The following is a 25137-nucleotide window of genomic DNA, read 5'->3' as shown; positions in this document are numbered from 1 at the left end:
TACAGAAAGTAAAATGAATTAAAGCTGAACTGAACACCCAGAGGGACCAGCATACAAACAAAGTGGGCCAAAATATTCCAACAAAAAGATGACAAAGTGGACTGAGGTCAGTTAGAAAGCATTGGACTGGGCCTTGAAACCAGAGAGAGTGCCAATAGCAAAGGGCATATTTATGTTGTAAAATTAGGTAATTTTTTACAACTAGGTAAAAACACAAGGAATTAAACAGAAATAACTGCTTATGCAATATTAATGCAAAAGTGAAAGTTCTTACAGCAATTTTAACTCAGCCACATTTTACATAGGTAGTTGTGGACTGTGGTTGCAGGGGTACCACACTGAGATTGCTCAATTAGGGCAACCTGCAAAGAATGGGGCAGACAATCCCCAAAACTGGTGGTTAGTCTAATACTTAGATTCACCAAGCCAGCAACAAAACAGCTTCCACAATAAACTTACTGGTTATCCAGAAGCCAAAAACACAGATCTCATAAAACAGCCCAGCCTCCAGGGCAGATTGGCAGAGGCCCTGGAGGTTTTTCGCCTTCCTCTGCAGCGTGGGGCATGGGTCACTTGCTGGTGGATTCTCTGCAGTTTGAGGTCTTCAAACCACAATTTGAAGACTTCAGTTAACTCTGAACATAGGTTAGGGGTTTGTTATAGAAGTGGATGGGTAGGGTTCTGTGGCCTGCTTTGTGCAGGAGGTCAGACTAGATGATCATATTGGTCCCTTCTGACCTATGAGTCTATGACTTCTTCCCAGACAGGCAAGTCAAATATGAAGAGGATTACTGAAAATCTTGTTCATCATGTAAAAAGTTTTACCAGTCCCAAAGAATAAGACACATTACCATCCAGGTCACTGAATATTTCAGATCTTACCGAAATACATGCTTACAGCCAATTCTTATTAACCAATGTAAAATTTATGTAAAAAGAAGAGAGTATTGGTTAAAAGATCATTATACATACAGACTAAGAGTTTTTAGATCAGTTTCATAGTAGATATGGTGAACTTCAGTTGCAAAGAGTTCTTCCAGAATTAGTTCATAGTTTTAGTCCAATGTCCAATATCAGGGTGATCCAGATGGGACTGGAGACCTCAGTTTTGCAACTCAAACTTCCCCCTGATGAAGCTTAAGCACATCTGAGATGAAAGGATCAGGTCCCAAAAGCCCTTTAAACAGTTCCCAGGCAGCCTCATGACAGCATGCAGTACTTGGGTGAACAGTAGGCAATTATCCAAGCTTTGAAGTAATCCTCCTATTTCCTAACCATCAACGATAATTGGCTACCTGGATTAATGTAAGGCAATTGCCTATCTCCCTTTATTGACAGATAATTTGCTTAATACTTCAAAGAGAAATTGACAGTGATATCACTATATTCACAGTTCATTTAAATGTTAATGTTTTCTTTTGATCTCTGAATTAACAGAATTCAGCAATACACAGGAACTCTTTGGTTACATGGTTAACAGCTAACAAGTTGTAAGCGTACACTTACAATTAGTGTTACCTCTAATTCTCTAACCATACAGGTTTGCATTTCAAACTCTAGTCTATCTAACATGAAATGGTCGTAATTACCATTTACCATATCCTTTAATATGTCTCTCACGGTTGAATCCGGGTCAATTAGCCTGCTAGTTGTGTAACCTTTTCTGGCCCTGTGCGTCCGTAATATTTTCTGTTCTGTTTTTCTTTTAGATATGTAGTTTACTACGTTACTATTCATATTGTTTAGTATATGCCTTAAAATACACAGGATATGCAACAAGACCACATTATTATTGACATGCTAACCTTAACTTTGGCATTTCATGACTTCAACTGTGCAACCTTAACCTGGTTAAGTTTCTCAGACCTGAAGAAGAGCTCTGTGTAAGCTTGAAAGCTTTCTCTCTCACCAACAGAATTTGGTCCAATAGAAGACGTTACCTCCCTCACCTTCTCTCTAATCTCCAGGACCGACACAGCTCCGACAATACTGCTTACAACCCTAACGATGCGTTGTTGTAGAATTTTGCATTAACTGTTGAACTACTCACTTTTGTGTGTGTGTTTTTAATACTGCATAACAATAACATGGTAGGATTGGAAAGGAGAAATATCTAGCAATTATAGCACAGTGCTAGGATCAATTCCCAGACCCTATTGGGTTTAGCTCGAAGAACATAACTATCCAAAGCCAGCCGGACACCCGTCCAGAGCTGTCTGGCCTTGGTGATGTCACTAAGGGTATGTCTACACTGCAGCAGGGAGCAAGCCTCCCAGTCTAGTTGGGCAGACTCGTGCTAGCAGGTCTTGATGTAGCAGTGTGTGGAGCAGATCCCTTGGCTGCCCCCATGCATAGGATCTGGAGGGGGCACATGCTGCTGCTTCAGGGAGCTGCACGGAGTGGCCCCCGACCCTGCTGTCTGGCTGGAGCGCCGGAACAGGGCAAGTCCCAGACCCCGCTCCCCAGCGGGAGCTCAAGGGTTGGATTAAAATGGCTGGTGACCTGCAGTTTGCCCACCCCTGCTTTAGAGCATGGATTATCAGGATCTAAGCACCTGCAGCTGTATTGATTTAACAGGGATTTGTGAGTGCTCAGCATCACTCAAAATGCAGCCCTTCACATTTGTGCCTCATCTTGCTCATTACCTACCTCACTGAGATATTATGAGTTGCTTGTAAGCAACTTTGAGCAGCTCGGATAAAGGTGCTATATTTACTGCAAACTATTGTTGAATGAATTACTGGACTTCATAGATCATAGAATATCAGGGTTGGAAGGGACCTCAGGAGGTCATCTAGTCCAACCCCCTGCTCAGAGCAGGACCAATCCCCAGACAGATTTTTACCCCAGTTCCCTAAATGGCCTCCTCAAAGATTGAACTCACAACCCTGGGTTTAGCAGGCCAATGCTCAAACCACTGAGCTATCCCTCCCCGCCAAGCATGGTACTTTACAGCATAGAAAAGACAGATTTTCTGCTTGGATGGATTTACAATCTGAGGTCTTGTCTACATGGAGACACTCAAGAAAGTTAATCCAAAATAATTTTTAAAGTGGATTAGTTAAAGTTGAGAAAATGCCTGTGTGGACACTTATTCAGAATTAAAGTGAGCTTAATTTGATGTACTTTGGAAGTGCATTAATCTAAACTGAATTAATGACACTTGAATTCTCAATAAGAGTGCCCACACAGGGATTTGATGCAGTTTAATGAATCCTCTTTAAATTCACACCTTCAGTTAATTTGGATTAATTTCTCTGCATGTCCCCTTGTAAGCAAGCCCTAATTGAAAATGAGAGCAAACAGTAACTGAGAGCACGAGAAGAATTAAAAAAGGGGACTGATGAGGTTGGTCATTATAGGAGACCAGTGCATGTGTGTAAAGTAGCCAAGTATGTTGTTGTTAGTCCCTTCCCAAAACCAACTTCTTGAAGGTGGTATAAAAAGTAAGAGGAGGTTGGGGGGGTTGGCAGATTGGGTCTGTCATAAGTAGATAGGTAAGGTAAGGGTTAAGTTTTCTTTTCCTGTAAAGGGGGAACAACGAGAACCAAACACCTGACCAGAGGACCATAAGATGTTTGTAAATGTGCAGGGGCGGGGCATTTGTTATCGGGTCTTTGTTGTTTCCTCGGCTTATGGTAAGACAAGTTTTCTTCTCCTCCTCTTATCTCAAATATTCACTCAAAGTCTGTGAGTACAAGGAAACAAGATTCGGCTATAGGGGGCTTTTGCTGTATTCTTGATGTGGATTGTGGTTGTTGTGTGCTGCTGGCGAGGGACAAGCATCCTGTATTCCAATCTTCTCATTTCTACTAAAGGCAGTGAGTACAAAGGAAACAAGTCAATCGGCTACTGACTTTCTTTGTACTTACTGTGTGATGGTATGTTTAATTGGTATTTTTAATCTCAGTATGGGTTGTTCATGTTTCTTAGTAGGATCTGTATTATTTTTATGAGTTATTCTGTATTTGTGTTGTTTTCTATATAAGCTTTCTTTTTCTGCTAAGGCAGAGAAGATTGAACTCTGTATAGTATCTGCTCTCTCCCAGAGCGAGGAAGGGAAGCAAGCCAGCTTGGTATTTTGCCTTCTTGTCCTGAGGGAAGACGCTTATCGTTGGGAGCAAAGCAGACACAGGTTTCTGGATGCTACCCCCCGGTTGGGGACTCGGAGAGGAGACGGGGCGGTGAGGCCTATCTTCTGACTGTTGTCAGGCCTATCAGATCTAAGCTGGAGATTAAGCTTAGAGGACTTCATGCTAGTACCTTATATTTGAACGCTAAGGTTCAAATCGAGGAATATTACTATGACAGGGTCAAGGATGGGCTGTCAAGCATAAGGGATAGCAAGGCAGATGGCACTGAGGCAGGCATGTGAAAGAATACAAATGATAGGGAAGTTATGTAGCAGGAAGTAGTCTGTCTGTTTTTCTTGAGTCATTTGGTTAAAATGGCTCTTAACTCTTTGTTTCACCACTGTTTATTTTAAAAATATATACATTTTTAAATAGTCCTGTTAATCTGAAATCTATTGTTCTGAATTTAAACTTCACTTCTGTTAAGCTCCATTTTGTAACGTGTTGTTAGTTTTGGTTACTGATTTAAGTTTAACTTTATCCTGTAGTTCAGTTTCACAGGAGTTTTACAAAACTTGTTAAACAGTATGTTAATTTTGCATTGTATGGAATGCTACTTAATTCTGAAGTCTAAAGGGATTCTATTTTAGTTGGCACTTGCTTGCTGCGTTAGTTTAAATTTTCCCTGTTTTTTTCCTTCAGGTTCTTGTCTTGTCAAATAATCTTCTGAAGAAACTTCCCCATGGCATTGGAAACCTACGGAAAATAAGAGAGTTAGATTTAGAGGAGAACAAACTGGAATCCTTGCCAAATGAAATCGCTTACCTTAAGGATCTGCAGGTGAAACAATCATGAGAGGAGATAAACATACCAAGCTTTTACTTTCAACAGGCTAATTTGTACCTTTCCCACTCAAATTAATGGTATCTAGCTCTTTAGGAAAGTTAATGGAAGGAGTTTACTGTTAACGAAGAGTATAAAGAATCAGGGCTCTTTTGAGTTTTACTCCTGGTTCTGCCATTGATTCCCTGGTTGACCTTGGGAAAACATTCAATTCTTCAAGTACTGATCATTATCTGTATTCCACTTGTGGGTATACATGTGTGCCATGCCCCTGAGTCCAGCAGTTTTTCCAAGCAGCGTCCCTTGACCCACATGTGCTCGGTAGCTCCCCTCGTGCTCCTGACTGAGGGTTTAAGGGGTGGTGTGGGTTGATGCCACGTGGCCTGAGTTAAAATCCTGTCCTGCTTCACTCTTCTTAGTCTCTAAAAGAGTACGTGCATGTTTGTTATAAATAGTTATCCTGTAGTTTAGAAATCTTAGTTGTATATACAGGATAGCATAAGAAAATTACCCTATCTTCTCCTGCCCCCTCCCCACACCCCACCCCAGTCGGGGGGAAATTCTCTTTATCCCAGGGACTGTGCCCAGGGTCCTGGACTTCAAGAACTGAGTTTTCTGCCTTTGCCTCTTTTCCATCATTCATAAGGATCAGTGGTGTCTCTGTTGTCTGGGTGAGGCGCTTATCTTGGTGAAGTGCAGCATTCTGGTGCTTCCCGCCCCAGAACCAGAGAGGCCCAAGAACTCAGGCTGCGGAAGCTTCTGATGGAAGAGGCTATGAGGCCCTGACCTGAGGTTGTCCTGGGAGACCCCACTGTACATCAGCCTCAGCTGGCCAGCAGTACACCTTTGAGCATGAACAATGGAGCGGAGCCACTGGCACTGAAGCCCAACGACACAGGGCTGCCCGTGACGGTAAGAAACACACTCATGGGCATAACGGCAGATCTACACAGTGGACTCCCTACAAGAAGCATATTTTCTCCCCAAGCGTCCTAGGTCGGGTGAGATGTCATGTACAAATCCCACAGAACTATCACTGAGGGCCCCTCAGCTGGAGGGTAAGGTGAAGAAGAATCATCCAATGGTGACTACAGTGTCAAGGATAAAGATAGGCCAATCGCATCCATGAGCACCAGTCCAAATGTACCATTGGTTCTGCCTTGGCAATATCGTGACTGGCCAGCTCCGGCAGTGAAACCAGGAACCCTGTGGACCCCAGGGCACATGGACGCTTTTCTGACACTGGATGAGATCTTCCTCCACTACCCACAGTCTCTACTTCTGTCGGGTCTGACGGTTCTCAAGGAGCTTCCTACCCTGGAACATGAACCTCTGCTACTGCCACAGGAGAGACCCCTTCCCTATCCATCATACTGGGCCTCCCAGTACCAGCAATACCACTGTTTCCGACAGCACTGTACTCAGACTCAGAGGAGCCAGAAGAGATAGTCCCACTGATATCTCCAACACAGCACAGAAGCCCAGACAGCTGCAGCACCTTATTTTCCTGGATATGACCCCTCTCTCCCAGGGATGTCTGATATCATTTCCTGTGGGCCCACGGTGACTAATAGATCCCTCCTTCTGGGCATACTGGGCACCCTTATAGCAGACAGTGGCACTGTTGCAGGAGTCCTGCTACTCGTCGTCCTCTTGTCAGCTGGTTGAGTCAGTGTACGAGGAGGAAGACACTGAGCCAGTACCACGGGTTCCAACCAGAGCTGCCTCATCACTGGATGACATGTTCATCCCTTTTGCCACCCTCTCTGCCAGATGACCATTAGCAATATGAAGATCTTCTCCAAAGGGTGCCTACTGACTTGTGAATCCCATTGGAGGAGGTTCAGGACCCCCAGCACCATCTCCTGGACTTCTTACAGCCCTAGGGTCCATCCAGGGTGGCCCTTTTCATAAACGAGGCCATACTACAACTGACCAGAATGGTTTGGCACATACCTGCATAGTGTGCCCCCACCCGGAAGCAAGCAAAGAGATGCTATTTTGTGCTTGCCAGAGGGGCTGATTTCCTTTTTAACATACCCTTCCCCTGATTCACTAGTTGTACAAGTGGCTGTGTAAGGGGTTCTGGAGCACCCTCAGAAATCCACCCTGCCATAGAAAGGATCAAAGAGGCTGGATCTCCTGCGCAACAAGGTCTTCTCCTCCGCAGACCTTCAGTTTCATATAGCCAATTACCAGGCCTCGTTGGCTAAATACAACTTTAATACCTGTACCATCCTGGCAGAGTTCAAAGACAACCCCCCTGGGGAAGATCAGCCCCAGTTGCATTTCTTGATGGATATGGGGAGGCTGGTGGCAAAGGTGGCTTTCCAGGTCCCGGTGGATGCTACAGGGCTGGTCATGCATAGAAACTCTGGGCTCCATCGTCGGGCTTCCCAGGGAGTGTCCAAAATACTATTCAGTGAAAAGGCAGCTGAGTCTTTACATTCCCTCAATGACTCGAGATCCACCCTGAGGTCTCTGGGATCGGTGCTCCAGCCTCCATGAGAATACATCAGAAACAGCCCTTCAGACCATGGCCGCCACCTTCTTCTCTCTCTTACTACCATCATCCACCTGAACTCCTTTGCAAATGACTGAGATCCCAGAGAGGCTGTTTCTTGGCTCCAACCACTACCACATCGTCCATGTACTCCCAATTGCATGCCAAAGGCATATCCAAAGATTTGATATCCAGATCAAAACTTGCACACCACCACTGATGATGCCTACTTCACCACCCGTCATCTTTGGAGGCTGCCTCACCTTCATCTGCATTTGGAGCAAGGTCACCATGGACAGTTGAGTTCTGGAGATTATCCATCATGGATACTCCATAGATTTCCTTTCTTTTACTCCTCACAAACCTCCCACCTGGCCATCCTTGGGGGACCCCTCCTGCCAATTGATTCATCAACAAGAGGCAGACTTCCTTCTCTACCGGCGAGTGATATCGATCATCCCGTCTCAGTAGCGAGGAAGAGGGTTCTGCTCCCCATATTTTCTCATCCCCAAGAAAGGTGGAGGGTGGAGATCCATCCTGAACCTTTGACAGCTCAATATTTTCATCAGGAAGCTGAAATGCACAGTGATTACGCTGGCATCAATGGTCACCTTCCTCCAGGAGGGGGTGTAGTTCACACCTCTTGACATGAAGGATGCATATTTCCATGTGGACATTCACCCATCACATAGGAAATTCTTACAATTCAAGATTACACAGCAACAAAACCAGTTTTGCCTCCTCCCTTTGGTCTTGCGATAGCATCAGGGGTCTTTGTGAAAGCGTTCATGATAGTAGCAGCCTAGATACAATGCCAGGGAAATACGGTATTCCCATACCTGCACAGTTAGCTTCTGGTGGGACATTCCTAAGAAGAAGTTGTCTTCACAATCGACTCTCTTCAATGTCTCCTTGCCTCGTTAGGTGTCTGCATAAATGAAGACAGGTCCATTTTGTTACCTGCACAGACAATAAATTTAATAGGAACAAGGCTAGACTCTGTCTTGGCAAGAGCTTTCCTTCCAGTGGACAGATTTTACACGATGAGCAGCCTGATCACGCATGTCACCCGCAAACCCTGCACTATGCTACGTTGGTGCCTCTACTTCGTGGGCCACATGGCTGCATGCAACTATGTGACACCTTTTGCCCAGCTCCACTCAACCTACCGGCTGACCAAGGACCACATCAACTCTAGAGCTATTGTTCCCTCAGGAGTTCTCACCTCTCTTGCTTGGTGGTCCAACCCGACCCAGACCATGGTGGAGACCCCCAGCAGCCCTCCCATACTGAGGGCCACCATTGTGATGGATGTCTCCCTTACAGGAAGAGGTGCTCAACTGGCCTACCATGCAGCCCAGGGTACATGGACACACCATGGGAAGCCAGGCTCCCTAGAGAGTAGTCCGCATAGCCTGCAAGGCTTTCTTTCGCCTCATATGCTCCCTCCACGTGCAAATCCTGTTGGACAGTATCTAATCTATCAATCTAATTAACAAACAGGGAGGAGTGAGATCTTGTGTCCTCTGCCTGGAGGCAGTCAGACTGTGGATCTGGTATGTCAGAAATCAGGTTTCCTTACAGGCCGTATATCTCCCAGGCGCTCAGAACTCTGTAGCGGACAGACTAAGCAGAAGTGACCGTGTAGACCATGAATGGGAAATACACAACACAATTTTGACCAACCATTTTTCACAGTTGGGTAATCCCCTGTGGGACCTCTTTACATCCCAGATTAACAGAAAGCGTCTCCTGTAATGTTCCAGAGGCGCCCATCAGCAGTGACTCTGAGTGCCATTCTACAGCTCCCCTGGGTGATGTCCAATAAATTCTCCCTCCTCCCATTCCCCTCATACCACAAGTTCTTCAGAAGATTTGCTGAGACACAGCCACCATCATCCTTCTAGCACCCTATTGGCCCAGATGGTTCTGATTCAGGCATCTCCTAAGGCTGTCCATACCCCCACCCATCAGGATCCACTCATTTGTGGAACAGGCTCAGGCACCCAAACCCAAGCTCACTCCACCTCATGGCCCATTGTTTGAATGAGCGTCAGACATGGAATGCTCATGTTCTGCCTCGGTCCAGGAGGTCCTTAATCAAAGCAGGAAAGAATCAACCAGAATGTGCCACTGGGCTAAATGGTGCCATTTCTCTGCTTGGACATTCAGGTTATCCTCAACTATCTCCTCGCCCTGAAAACATCAGGTTTAGCCCTTAGCTCGCCGAATGCAGACCTAGCAGCGATTAGCACTTTCCTTCCCCCAGTAGAGGGATGCTGTATCTTCATGCACCCGACGACAGTGTGGTTTATGAAAGGCTTGATCAGAACCTCCTCACTGGTCATCAAACACACACCCCAGTGGGACCTTAACCTGGTCCTGTCAGCTCTCACAGGGCTGCCCTTCGAACCTATGGCATCCTGTGCCATGATCCACCTCTCCATGGAAGTGGCATTCTTGGTAGCCATCACTTTGGCCAGAAGGGTCAGTGAGCTAGTGGCCATGATGGCAGACCCTCCCTACATAGTATTCCACAAGAAGGTCTCCCTTTGGCTACACCCCAAATTCCTCCCTAAAATTGTGTCCGAATTCCATATGAGCCAATAAATTCACTTACCTATTTTTTTCCAAAACCTAATGCTTCTCTTGAGGACAAGAAACTATACTCCCTTGATGTCAGACGTGCCCTGGCATTCTACCTGAAAAGAACCAAGCCAACTAGAAAGTTGACTCTGTCACCACGGTAGAAAGATTAAGGGGCAAGCCATATCCTCAGAGAGAATTTCTAAGTGGAGATGCATGCTAAAATGCAATAAGATAGCAAAACTTCCCCCTCTCGGGAGTGTTACAGCTCGCTCCACATGACCACAAGCAGCCTCCATGGCATTCTTATCTGGCATCTCATTGTGGGACATTTACAAAGCTGCGACTTGGCAATCTGTCCATACATTTACAGCACACTGTTCCCTGACTCGAGACAGCCATGGATGTGGCAGTAGGAAGGACCATCTTACAAACAGCCTTGCTGCCAGCCTCCTTGCACACACTTCCACGCTGATCTCTGCTTGCAAGTCACCCACGTGTGGAATACATATAGGGAGCTGCACAAGAAAAAGATGAGGTTACTTACTGTAACTGGAGGTTCTTCAAGATGTGTGGTCCCTATCTGTATTCCACTACCTGCCCTCCTTCCCCTCTGCTTTGGACTTGATTACATTGCAGTAACAAGAGGAAATAGAGTGGCAGTGACCCACACTGCCCTTTTTACCCTGGCTCAGTAGCACGTGGGGAGATATTGTGCGTGTTCAGATCAACAGACGCTGCTTGAAAAAACTCAGGTACATGTGTGCCTATGTGTGGAATACAGATATGGACCATACATCTCAAAGAACCTCCAGTTATGATTAGTAACTTCTCTGCCCCAGTTTGACCGTGTATAAAACGAATAAAATAATGGACTTCCCAGAATTGTCCTGAGGTTTCAGTAAAGCTTATGAAGTGCCTTTATATCCTTGGTTAAAAATACATATTGTTTATTGTTAAGTTTAATAATATTTGAGAGAATTTAAATGCCATAGAGAACTAGAGATTTCCCTCCTTATGCTAGAAATACAATCTGTCGATTCAATAGCTACATTTTCTGATGTTACTCAGCTGTTTGAAGGCACTGTTAGTAATTTTAAGAACTTCTTTCTCTACCAGAAATTGGTCTTGACTAATAATCAATTGACCACCCTTCCAAGAGGAATTGGTCACCTCATCAATCTGACACATCTTGGGCTAGGAGAAAATCTTCTCACACACCTTCCTGAAGAAATTGGTAAGGTGCTATTTCTGATAAATATAAGTATACACTATGGTTAAGCAATAACCTCCAAATACCTCTGGGAGACACAAAATGATAGGAATTTATTGTATTCAGAAACAGAGGCCACAAAATTCAAGGCGAAACTTTTATTGTGAGGAGGTATGCTTGAAACTTCTGCCAGCACTACAATATTATATGCTTTCTCTATTTTCGTGAGAGAAATGACTTAGCTTTTTCTGATTAATTACCTTGTGTGTGAAGAACTTGTAGAGGAAAACTGACTTGGGTTAAGTAGTTTCCTTCTCTGTCAAGCTCTTCTCTCACTCTGCTGAAGAGAAGTTTATAGGATTGTGCATATAGGTTAGTTAACTTTCCTTTCCAACCATTTCCTTGTAAAGACTAGATAGGAAAGGAATCAGACTAATCCTATGACTTTTCTTTCTGGCCACGCTGCAGAAGTAAAATTTTGTGTGAGGGAAGGGGCTGCAGAGGGAATCTAGGAGAGGCACTTACCTTCTACAAATCTTTCTATCTGCATATCATCACACTGCTGCTTGCCTTGCTGAGAGAAGAGAAGGGCAGAAGGAAATACAGAGAAAGGAGAGGAAAGAGATTAAAAAAAGAGACCTAAACACCATGAAATGAGTGAGAAATACAGTGCCACACAGCTAGAGAAGAGGGAAACAGAGATGCTTCAGCTGTCCCAGCACCTCCAGTGAAACACCATCACAGCCAGTGCAAATCTTGCACATGTGTTGGAGTCAGAAGGGCCAAATCTCAGCTAAACCTGGCTCTATGCATTCTAGATCATAAATTAATTGAGTTCAGTTGCCTTATACTCTAATCTATAGAGTTAAAATAAATTACTATATTTAAAGCACTCTAGTGAGGTGTAGAGACTGGTTATTAAAGTTTTCAAATTTGATTGCCTCATGTAGAATAATCAGATAGCGCTCAGAGTTCTGCTCAACTCTGCCCTTTCTGCTTTGCATTCTCTCCCCCTGGCTCCCCAATCTTCCTCAGATTCTACATGTGGCTCCCCGCTTGTACTCTGAACTTTTTGCACGCTCTCCCAGTCCACCAGTGGTCCTGACACTTTTCCTTCCTCAACATGCTCTTTAACCCTCTAATACTCCTGTCACCCTCTCTGCTTCTCCTCTAGGTCTTTGATGTTTCACCAAGAGGTGAGTGTTGTAAGGCAGCAGGAGTATTCAGTAGAGATTTACATATTCTCATTACTGACTCTGCGACTGTGAACTGTTACATGATAGAAAAAATTCTGCTAATCATAACTACAGTGATACAAATAATAGTAAAAGAATTCTAACAATACCTACTTCCAATTAGCATTGAAACTCTTAATCGGTATTTTGCAGTATGTGTCCAAGTACATCATTTTCCACATGCCATCCTTAAAGAATTACTCTATGTAAACTTGTCTTTGCTCAGTTAATGCTCCTGCCAATGTCCCCAATGCAACATCACTGGGAGGCTTTGACAAACCAGTGGTGCAATACTATCCTGCCATCATAAACGTTTTTTTGTAACCATTTTTATTAATCTGAAGTGGAGCCGGCCCTCAGAAGAGGAGCAGTGCTTATGGTGTACGTGATCTGTAGGGAATGCAATCTATATATAGGGATATACAGTTATCTAGTTTGGCTGTTTGGCATCCAAGATAGGTAAGCATTGGCAAGGAAGAGAATGCTATTCTGCTCAGCATCATATTGGTTGATTTATGTAGCAGTCACACTTTGAGTGGAAACCTTGCGGTGACCGTCACTACAGAGAATTGAGCTGAATGTGACTCTTACTTAGGCACCTGTGGGCAAGGAGGTTATGCTTAAAAATAGAAGTGGACATGGGTTGTTTCCCTGGTAGAGAATTTCCAATTGAATTTCCCTTGTGAGTTTGAAAGCTTCTACTCACATTTGATAAGCCATTTGAAACAAAAGGGATATTTACGTTTATATTTATGAATGTTTTATTTTAACCAGGTACACTGGAGAATCTGGAAGAACTGTATTTGAATGACAACCCCAATCTGCATGGCCTTCCCTTTGAGCTGGCGCTCTGCAGCAAACTGTCAATAATGAGTATTGAGAACTGCCCACTCAGCCACCTTCCACCTCAGATCGTTGCTGGGGGACCCTCCTTCATCATTCAGTTCCTAAAAATGCAGGGACCATATCGTGCCATGGTCTGATGTAAATTGGATTGTCCCATACACTGTACAAAATACAAACTGCATTAATGTTGTCTTTATATATAATATAATATATACATATAATATTATATTATATATAAAATATATAAATAATATAACAAGGCAAATTTAAGACTGCATTATGTGTTTCTGCTAATAGAGGAATCATAGCCATTTAGATTTTTTTTTTTATTCTGTAAAAATGCTTGTGTAAGTTTTCTTTGCTGAATTTGGTGGATGTTTGTCTGAGTAATCTGGAAATGCCAGTTCACTTAAAGCAATTGCCAACGAATTCAAAAGTTGTTAAATTTTAAGGGACAAGAGTAGTTTTTACTTAGATCTACTTTCAGTTAGCAAAAAATGCGCAATGTTTTTATGGTGAACTTTTCTTTTCTGTTTTCCTCCCTCTCCTGTGTGTCAAAACCTGGTAGGGTCACACATCCTGAAGTTCATGGGATTTTCTTTAATTTATTTTGAGATTTGAAACAAGCGGTGTTTTTATATTGTTTACAGTCAGAGTAAATCACTGGATTTTGTTTCATTTTTTGATTTGCTCTGTTTTAATCAATCTAGAATTTATATGCTTCTGTTGAAGAATTTTTATCAGCTGGTTTGTATACTAAAAATATTTACTCATCAAAACAACTGTTAGGTGGAAAAGATGCAGTCAAAAAAGCTTGAATTCTTGTAAGTCTTGCTTCCCTGAGTTATCAGTTGTGGGCATAACATATCTGAACTGAGCCTTTTGTGGTTGGTCTTTTCTAGCCCAAGTAACCTTTTCAGATTGGTAAAAATATTGAATAGTCTCAGTGAAGAGCAGTTTTTGTTTTGTGAAGTTACAGATTCATAAGGTCTAACAGTATAGGTGAATGGCAAGGAAATAATATATATTATCTTTTTTTGTTATAGTGTTGGGTCATAAACTACAACAGGCAATTTTAAGGATTCCTCATAGTCCTTGTACAATAAATGAATGTCTTACTTTTAAACACTGCAATATATGTAAGTTTTAAGGTTGGTTAACAACGTACTATGGTTTTATATCTTGACTTGCCTTGTACCTCCTTCCATTATGGAACTTCTGTGTCCAAGCACAATAGCTTCACACTGTGCTGTTTTGCTGCTGAACTAAATGCACTTTTCCCCACAGCTGGGGCACTTGCTTCAAAATATCCGGTTCAGTACCACATCTATTTTTTTAAATCTCATCCTGTCAATTTCAGTATTAAAAAACGTTCTGTTAAAAATAGGCACCTTTTCATTTGTGCACAGATGTTGATAGCTCAGTAGAAATACTGTAAGTGGTTCACATGCGATTTTATTTGAATTTGCTTGCCTGCTTAGAAAGCTAAAGATGCTGCAGTGAAATAGATACTGTTACTCCACTTGGATTGCCAGTTTAAGATGACCTTTTCTTTAAGATGGAAACTCTAAAGGCAGTTTTACATCTCAGATTTTGACTAAACTGTCCAATTTATACTCATAATGGAACTGCTGCTGGATTGTTGTGATTTAGAGATGACTGTATCTTTTGAACAAAATTAAATCAGTTGATGTCAGAAAAAATCTATTTCACATGCAGAAGTTTGGGGGAGTATAATTTTTGACTTTTAGACATGCTTAATTTTATGTACTGCCTTTGCTCTAGTTTTTTCCAGCATTAACAGTAACTTTCATTCTGTTTTGTCTGGTGTTTTTTCATTAACAAGGAACAACTTTTAAATGGAAGGCAGGTGGAGATATAAAACCGTAGAGGGCTCAAATGTGCTGTAAAACTATTGTAGATGTCACTGGATTTTACCAAGTAACGTCCGTTCCCCTCTCTTATTTTTTACATCTACTGTAGCTTTTCAGTTTAGATTTTAGTTTATAAAAGAAACTAGTTATTACAGCTCTGCTTGGAGATAATCTTTCTCAGCAGTAAGGTGTTAAAATATGAATGCTGAAATGTGTAGCTTTGAAGACTGTACTCTAACTTCTGAATTTTACTGCTGAAACCTACTTCTTGCTCCCTCAGTTCACTTGGGAAAACAGTTTTTGATTCATACGATTCCTTAAAACAAAGGTGGCTGTCCCTGTATCTTAAAGCATATTAGTTGTGTTCTCCGTTTGCATACCTAATCCCATTTTTGATGAGAGAATTTGCCCTTTAATTTATAAGACAACTCGTGTCTCAATCTGTTACAGTAGAGCAAGATTTTAGGTATGTAATAAGTAGGAAACGTGCCCAAGAGGAGTCATTTTAGATGCTTCTTAGAAATTTCAAGTGATAGGGGATCTAATAGCAGGCTGTCTCCTCCTGAAGCGTTTCCATGGCCACTGCTAGACAGGTATAGGTGCTGTTGGGCTGCATTTACGGAATTAAGATTGTTTAGTATGTAAATATTTTGATCTGATTTCTTCATCTTGTTAAGGTACATGGTTAATGACTGTACAACTGGAGCTGACCCCCTCTTCCAAAAACTTGGTTGGATGAGAAGTTGGCTTACCAAAAATACTTTTTAAACTCTTAAAAAAAAAAAAAAGTCTCCATTACACTTGCAGGAATGAAGTAATGAATTAAAACATAGCTATGTTAAAAACAGGATATTTTTCAATGTATCCCTGTGCTAAAATAGTAACTTCAATGCCAAATACTCCTGAGTCCTGTTTTGGAATTGAATTTTGTACTTTTTGAAGTGAATAATTCTTGCAATGTCTAGAGAGAGTGTGAGTCAAACAGCGTGAGAGACTAAGTTCTGGTGCAAAGAATTAACTCCAAGAATTGAAGAAGTTTCCTTATGAAATGAGTTATTTAATTTTGGTGTTAAATGGGTGAGTATCATTTTGCTTGGAATAAGCTTTAATGTATAAATGTTATTAGTCCCTCAGCTATTTATCTGACACCTTGATCACTTAAAACAATTCTGTAACCTGACAACTTTTTTTAATTTTCTAGGATGTTGCATTGTGCATCTGTTAACTAAGTACAGTTTTTAGGTTGTCTTTAATGCCAAATGCCATTCAGTGGGATTTGTGTTTGTTTGTATATATGTTTAAGAATTTTGGATCATGCTGATTAAATTAAAAATGAGAAGAAAGAACTCAGTTCTGACAAATATATGGTATTGAGGCATGAGCACGATGGAGTAATAAGGTTCTGTCGGTACTTTTTAAGACTAAGATGGTCAAAGGGGTGAGCCAGATTTCTGTTAAAACTTTTGTCCCTTGCGATACTGTTGTGGGTAGTGCTATCTCTGAAATAAGTAAGAAGAGATTATAAAAAGTCTGACAATCTTTAGAAATCTGAGTGCAAATCAAATTGATCTCTATTGCCTGCCTGTGGAAGTATCAGTACTTGTATTTATAGGACACTATCATGAACTATGCCTCGATTAACACAAGTAAAATACTATGCTACAGAGTATAGTATTATGGTACTCTGATAAGTATAAAACTGATTATAAGGGTTGTCTTTTTTTAAAACATTGATTAAATGTAAAGGAAGAATAACTGGCAATATGACTTTTAGTTTTGAAACAAGTTATATTGTGTTTAAATTGACTAAATAGAAATTTGGCTGCTAACTCTTGGCTTTGAAAATGCTTGGTTTTCATAAACACTATAAAAATAATGTTCCCTCTCTGGCCACCTCACATTTAATTTCCTAAGCAAAAACTTCGAGCTGAACACACCCTGTGCAGTTTGGTCATATGGTTGTACACCTGGCGTTTTTTAACTTGCCCCAGTGCTGTTGGAAACTCTTAAATCCATGTTACTTTATTTTAAAACAACTTTGTATTGTAGAATATTTGATGCTTCAATGCCTCTTTTGGTTTTAGGTTTTTTGTGCAGTTTTGTTTTTTAACATTGTGTAAGAAATCATGTGCTCAAGCTTCTTGAAAGAACAATAAAGTTTGTTCACTTAAATGGTTTTAAAAACCAGGACTTAGAAACATTGTCCAGCTGGTTAGTACTTGAACCCATTGCAGCGCCTAAAAAGCAAAAACTTCAAGTACCATCTTTAATCCTGGAAGTGTGCAGAATACCTTTTTTAATGGAAAACCTTCTATCAGGTGTTTCTTCCTTTCCTTATTTCTCTCTTAAGGATAGATACAAAATCATAACATATCAAGGGAGGACATGTCTTTTGTATTATTAAGGAATCTGAATGCAGCAGAGTATTTTTATATAGTCAATATTGCACCTCAATTGTATCTTTAATCGGCATGCCAGAACTTGCTTTTAATTAGACGTACAGTTGGCAGTAATTTGCACAACACACAAACTTAAAAGGCACAGTTAGGACAATTACAAACAAATGATAGTATCTACAAACAGTATCTAACGGTTTTTGTTTTTATTCTAGCGATCCGAAGACTATGTTTATTATTCTGATGTTTAGGTCTTAAACAGGTCCGCACAGGATTTTTGCTGTGGAAAAAATACCTGACCATATTAATTTGTGGTCAAAAGCTAAACAAAAGTGTAAACAGTCTACAGAAAATGTACTTTTAATCTGAATTATTGTAATGTTGATCGTTATGTCTATAATATAAAAGATTGCCTTGCTTTTTTATAAATGTCATTCTGTATCAATGCATTCATTATAAATAGTATATTTGTAAATGAGCTGCCACTGAGTCTTTTGAAAGTTTTCTAGTGTTAAAATCTAACTTAACCTGGATGTAAATCATACTTTCGCAGTGTCACAAAAATGATTGAGAACTGCATTTTCATTATATACCTCTTCACTCTTTTGAAGATGTTTTTCCAAGTAAAATATGAAGTTTAATGTATACTGATTTCAGGAAACTTATACTTCAAAAATTGCATGACAGTAACTGCTCTAAACATAAAAATGTAAATTGCACACCTTTATAAAGCAAATGTTGGTAAAACCTTTTACTTTCATGTTATATTATTGTATAGTAAGGCGCAAAGAAGACAGTATAGGATCATTTTCTTGAGAAGGAAAAAGAAACAGTGACTGGATTTTAGTGCAAAATGAGTTCCAAATAACCACATACATGAAAATAGATGTGGAACTACAGTTCTTAAGAGACAAGAAATCACCTGGATTTAATATTTGGTTTAATAAAAGAAAACATTTTCAAAGTGATATTATGTAGCTTTGAAAGTTATCTTGCAAGTATGTATAGCTCATATGATACATATTCAGTGTTTCAAGTAGTAAATATTTACATCATGTTCTGCAAACCAAAAAGAGAGTGCTTAATACTTTTTTTTTAAATGAGAACATCTTAAGGGTTCAACCTTGATGCAACCCCTGCCACTTCCCTCCAGCTCCTCTCCCCTCATCAAAATGCTTATCATGGTTGAGTATCTTTAAAATAGTGAGCCAGATTCTCAGCTAGCTTAAAGGTATCTCTGCCACTCATTGCTGTACTATTTGAGCCCTGCTGCACTGAAGTCAATGGAGCTATGCCAGTTTACACCAGCTGAGGACCTGGCCAAAGCATCTGATAATTACAGTATTACATCTTTGACTTGTACGTCAATCTGCACACTATGAGTGATCTAGCAACCTGAGCTGAGGGTTAGGAGCCAGGGACTCCTGTGTTCTAATCTCAACTCTGATCCTCTTTCCCATCCATGGTGGCCCTTGGCAGGTCACTTTACCTCTTAGTGTGTCAACTTCCCCGTCTGTAAAGTAGGGATAATACAGATATTTTGTGAAAATTAATTAAAACTCATAATGGGCTCTGAAGATAAATGTGAGGTATTATATTAATGGAAAATGGCCCCATTACAAAATAATCAATTTGGTGTTAAATCTGTTATATAGAAACTACTGCAGCAGTTGCTATACTTTATTGAATTAACCATAATAGGAAGAATCACACCATCTCCTGCAGTTAATTTTGAAACAAATAGAAATTGCCCTCATTTTAAACACATTCAACGTATTAAAATAGTTCATTGATTAAATTAAAACATAGTGAGAGGAAATATTTATACTACTAGTAGAAACAATTTTTCATGCTATTGGAGAAGTCCATGGTGCTTGGAAGATATGGCTTTAACATTGCTTGACAGGAGAGCTGTTAATATTTTAATTGGCCTTTCTTAAGCTTTTAATGTTCAGAATTTTCTGAAACCATTTATAAATCTCCATTGTTGTTGTGTTCTTTTTCTTCAAATGCTCTTGTTTTCCTTTTCTGTGGAGGTGGTTTCTCACAAGGCATCACTTGGTTTTACATTTTCCTTATTTACTGGATCCCTCTCAGAAAAAAATTGTTTTTAAGACATGCCCACTTGAAAACAACCACCACCAGAATTAATAGCAAACTGCTGCTGATTGGCATCAGCTAGACTATCCACAGTAACCACTGAGACTTAATGGAACTCAGAAACAACATCCCCAACCAATCGTGATCGGCTTCTTATTCAAATAATTTGTTGGATAAAGTGAACTGATGGGCATTGTGCCAGATCCCGAATTTCAAGAAACTGCCTGGTGTGAAAAATGAATAAAGTTCCAGCTTCTGGCATCCTCCATCATAAACACTATATCATTGGCCTGCAAGTCTGAAGTTTGGATCTCTTAGATGAGTTTCTTTTGGTGATCCAAATGCTAGGAAGGAATGTGGGGTGAGAGGATTATCTAGGACCCTGGACTAATACAGGATTCATTACCCAGTTGGGGCCTTAAGTGATCACAGAGTCAGATATTTAAATGTATTTAGGCACCTAAAAATGTCAATAGGTGCCTAATGGGATTTTTTTTTTAATTGTCTCGTACAAGACAAGGCATGTTGTAGGTGCTTAGACAATAAAATAAAAGGGCCACAGAATGGAAGATGGCACAGCAACATCCAAGAGAGAGCTTGGTGAGCGTGAGAAATACACTGTTGCTACTCTTCGGAACACATCAGGTAAGAAAGAGCAAAACCACTGAATAGGTGTCTCTTCCACTATACAGTAGTCGGGCAGGACATGATCACCTGTATCAAAGATTGCAGATATAGAAATAAAACCATGGACAGCTGACCACTGTCTGTCACCAGGAGTAGAGAGCATCAACAGGGAGGAAAAAAAGTCTAACCATAGCTGGGCTTATAGCCAGGGGTCAAGCAAATCAGATGGCACCAAAGCTAATTTACCAGTCATCTTAGTCAACTTCTGCAGGAAGAGAAAATCTTAAGAGCAGGAGGTAATTAGATTGGCAGAATAAAGTGGTGATGGTTTGGAATAAGTGTATAACAACAGTTTGTGAGACCAGCCGGTGTCCTGCACTGTGATGTTAATTATCCTCCTAAGCGCCTCTTCGGCTCACCTGGCAGGCTGCCACAAAGCCAGGGTCTGTTGTGATAATTGGGCTTACAAATGTACCCTAATTGTGAGCTCAACTGTGAAAGTGAGTGAAAGTTCATAAAATGTCACAATAACCTATAACAACAAATGTTGAGGGGAAGAGATGCAAAAAGTGACAGATTGAAGGTCACTGCCACCTCCACCAGCTCCAGCTAAATTCTCACTATCATCTGAGATCTGACACTTTGTCCTCACCCACATTGTGTGTCCTTTTTCTTTCCCTGCCTATTTATTCTCTATCCTGTCCTCCTCTTGTCTTCTGTTTGATTAGAGTCTGGCTCAATTTGCCAAGACTGTATATTTTGCAACACTGCTGTAACTAGAAAGAGGCAGTTAAAAGCAATACTCACCCTCCCTAAACAGCCTGACGCTGGTACAAGTTTGGCAAGTCTCAGAGTGGCTGATAAGACTGAGTGCTGTGCCTTTGTTTTTTCAGCAGTGAGATTGCAAGTGAGAGCCAACACCAGAGCTAAAAAATGCAGTTTCTGTCTCTGCTGTCCTTTGCTTTCACCTTTTGTGTGTATTTTGTTTTGTTTTGTTTTGTCTTCTAGGAAAGGGAATCAGACTTTAACAATCTCAGAAACACTGACAACACTGGCCCATCTCAACCGACTGCTTTTTTTGCAAAAGAACAGCTATTGCCATCATTAATAGCATCCAAGAGATGGTAAGGGGAGGGTTCCATCTAAAAACCCTCTCCAGGGAAAGGGAACAAGGGATGATGTTAAAATGAAAGCCTTGCATAATACTTTACAGTTTAAATGCTTTAACCCTTCCCCCTTTTTTCTGTGCCTTTAATAAAACACTAAAGATGTTTAACGCATTTGCCATGGTACTAAACAGTCTGAGGTCTTTGTATGCTGAACCTTCTTTAACACTGTTTATTCCACAGTTTCAAGGTCATGTTAATGCCTTTGACTCTTTGGGCCCATGTAATCCATCAGACTTAATATAAGAGCTCCCTAGAAGCTGTAGCTCTCGAGCTCTGAGACTTCCTGGCTCGTCAGCCTGGGCTTCCTGCGTCCGGAGCTGTGGGGCAGCCCTTCAAGTGGACTGCCATGGATACAAGACCTCATGGTTTTCTGGGTCTGTGGCTCAGGGGTAGCCTGCCAGGTGGGCTGAGTATCTGTTCCCTTTCATGGAGAATTCTGAAATGTTGGGGTTTCATTCCAAATTGGAATGGAACCAAACGTCAGCATATCAAAATCTTCCACAAAATGGAATTACTTTCTCTGCACAGCTCTAGTTGAAAGCTCTTCCCATATGGTTTCTGGTGCTGTTCTTTGCCTTCATTTTCTCCTGGTTCAGATCACACTTCTTCAAGGCCTATTTTCCTATCCCCTTCTTCTCCATGCAGTGATAATTAGATGAACTGGGGGAGACACAAATATTGAACAAACAATCTGTGTCCTGACTCCACATATCCCATCCTTCTCCTACTTTTTTGCCTCTTTAGATTGTAAACTCCTTGGATTTTCTCCAGTCATATCAGTGGAGGAAGGAAATGTGAGCTGAAGAATGAGATTTGTGTCTTGGAATGGATGGAGAAGTGACAGAGGGGAGGTCCAAGCACCCTGGAATCAATGGAAGGAATTAAAGGACAGAGCTGTAGAGATTAGTTGGAAGTCAGTGCAAGGCTGAATGCAGGACATAGCAATGAGCAATATTAAAGACAGCAGCAGGAAGGAACTGGAAAGTTTTGCGGGGAGAGAACAAGACTTGAGTGCAGGTCAAGGCCTTGAGTAAAAGAAATGGTTCAGAACTGGAAATTCAATAAGGAAGTTAAGGAAACCTAGTGAAGGTGAGATGAGCCATCAACATGGAAGCCAAAGTTAGTGTGCCTGAGGGTAGGGGTTAAATGAGAGAGAAGGTCAGAGCAGAGCAGTCAAGAGCCAGGAGCATGGTAGAAAGTGATGAGAGGTAATGGGATGGGGGATGGGCAGGAGTTTAATGTGGACTTTGGAGAGGTGCAGAAGCAAGGACTGTGAAGGAGAAGGGAAAATGAGATGAGGGAGAAGGGAAGTGAGTATAAAGCTGGAAATTGGGGAAGACAGCGAGAGCATAGGGCAGCTGGAGTGCAAGCTACTGAAAACAAGGCATGTTGAAGATGGAAAGGCATGAGGCAGATAGTACCTGGTCCCCACATGTCCTTTGTTTCCCAGGAGAAGGTGGAGCTCTGCTGCCACTATTGTAATATAATAGACTTGATTTTCTCCAAGGTGTTTGAGTTAGCACCATACAACATTTTGATTACAAACCTGCATTATATGGCATTTACAGGTCGGGATTAAAAAGTGGCTCACTGATCTCAAAATGTAGTATTAATGGGGAGATACCAGTGACGGGGGCTGTTTCTAGAGGGCTCTCCCAGAGGCCCATTTTTGGTCAATTCTATAGAATATGTTTATCAGTGATCTGGATGACAATATAAAATTTTTGCTGGTAACGTTTGTAGATGACACACATCAGTAGGGTAGTAAATAATGAGAAGGGCAGGTTTACTGCCACTGGGTGATCTGAACTTCCTTGCTAAATGGTCACAAGCCAACAAAATGTATTTGAATACAGCCAAATGCCAGGTAATACAGCTGAGAATCAAGAATGCAGATTACACCTACCGGATGGATACTGTCCCGGAAATCAATGACTCAGAGAAGGATTTGGGGGTAGTCATGCATAATTGCATCAACAGGAGTCCTCAGGGGAATGCTGGGGCAGAAAGGGCGAATGTGACTCTTGGCTGTATAAACAGAGGATTATAATATCAAGCAGAAGTAGAGAAACGGTCTTCCTATTAACAGCATTGGTAAGACTGCTACTAGAATACAGTGGCCAGTGCTGGTGTCCACACTTCAAGAAGGAGTTGGAAATGCCAGAGAGAGTTGAAAGCAGGGCCACAAAAAATTATCCTGGGACAGGAAAACATGCCTCACAACGTGCTCAATTTATTCAGCTTATCTAAGAGAAGGTTGAGAGGTGAATTGACCGCTGTGTCTAGATTCTTACACAGAGAGAAGAGCTCTGATCATGGGGGGAGGTGGGGCTTTTCAGTATTGTTGACAAAGGCATCACAAGATCCAATGGCTGGAAGTTCAACTTTGAAATAAGATAGTTTCCTGGCTGTGAGGGTAATTGAACATTGGAACAGTTCATTAGGGGAGGTGGAGGACTTATCCTTATGTAGAGTCTTGAAAACAATGTTAGATCTCTTTCTAAAGAATATGGTTTAGTCCAGCTTCTGGGAGAAATTCTATGGCCTGTGTGTGTGAGGGGTTTGACTGGATGATTGGTGTGATTCCTTCTGGCCTTGGAATCTGTGAATCTGACACCTCCCCTTCCCCTACTTTCATTCCCTTCTTTCACGGGGCATGGGGAGAACAAGATTGCTTGCCTTACCCTCAATATGCTCATAAGTCTTACAGCTCTGCGTTAAGACATTGACTATAAGCAAATCTCATGCTTCAGGGTTTCAGCCAGTGATCTGCAGGAGTCAGGAAGGAATTCTTTCCACCAACGCACAATTGGCGGGATGTATTCTGATGTAGGTTCTTTCCTTCTTTTCCTTTCCTTTTCTTTTCTTATTTTTTCTTTTCCCCCCTCCTTTCTCTGAAGAATCGGAGATTGGCCATAGGTGGAGACCAGACACTAGTCTGAGATGGTACAGAGAATTCTGTATCTAGACATCTGGCTGATACGTCTTGCTCGCATGCTCAGGGTCAAACTGGTCACCAGAATTGGCATTAGGAATGCATTTTTCCCTGGTGAGACTGCCAGGGACCTTGGTATTTTTTTGCCTTCCTACAGAATGCGGATCGCCTGCTAGGATCATCTGAGCATATCTGACCTACAAAATTCCTTGCCACTTAAGAGGCCTCAGATGTTTGTAGCACTTTGGTCTCTTGTTCTCTGCCTGTGGCAAATAACAATTTACTCTCTTGAGGACTCAGATGCTTTAGTTTAATATGGAGCCAATATAGGGGTATCTGGGTGAAATGTAATGGCCTGTGAAATATAGACTATCAGACTAGATGATCTAATCGTACCTGCCAGCCAGTATGAAAGCTATGAAATCCAGCTGGATGTGGCTTGCTGCCTCAGCCAGAAGCTGGAGGTAAGTAGAGGCAGGAAGGACACAGGGCCTGGTCCTCTTTGTTCTTTGATCTGTTAATGTTTCCAGTAGTCAGGACATACCTAACAAAATGTGACATAGATGCATGCATTCTATACCCATTTAACATCTATTCCAAAACCACTATGCTTTTTAAATGGACTGTAGTAAATAACAGCTAAGAAGGGGGCAGACATTTTATGAGCTTTTCCCGTGGCTTCCTGTTAATCACGTGCCATGGTCCAGCCTATTCTCTAGAGCCAGCAGTCCTAACAA

General features: G+C 41.5%; 1 protein-coding gene across 3 annotated transcripts in view; it reads left to right on the top strand.

The window, feature by feature from the left end:
- Window positions 1-18510, top strand: part of SHOC2 (SHOC2 leucine rich repeat scaffold protein) — a 107769-nt gene extending 89259 nt beyond the window's left edge. For all 3 annotated transcript variants that reach the window (XM_032793533.2, XM_032793530.2, XM_032793531.2), the window contains 3 exons: window positions 4776-4913; window positions 11125-11242; window positions 13228-18510. In XM_032793533.2, coding sequence (XP_032649424.1) covers window positions 4776-4913; window positions 11125-11242; window positions 13228-13436 — 465 coding nt within the window. In that variant the 3' untranslated portion in view covers window positions 13437-18510. The remainder of the gene's footprint in view (window positions 1-4775; window positions 4914-11124; window positions 11243-13227) is intronic.
- Window positions 18511-25137: the final 6627 nt, after the last annotated feature.

The sequence above is a fragment of the Chelonoidis abingdonii genome, unplaced genomic scaffold, assembly GCF_003597395.2.
Source record: "Chelonoidis abingdonii isolate Lonesome George unplaced genomic scaffold, CheloAbing_2.0 scaffold0027, whole genome shotgun sequence".
NCBI lineage: Eukaryota > Metazoa > Chordata > Testudines > Testudinidae > Chelonoidis > Chelonoidis abingdonii.
The sequence above is the reverse complement of the archived record's forward strand: the minus strand, read 5'-3'. Positions and strand labels throughout refer to the sequence as shown.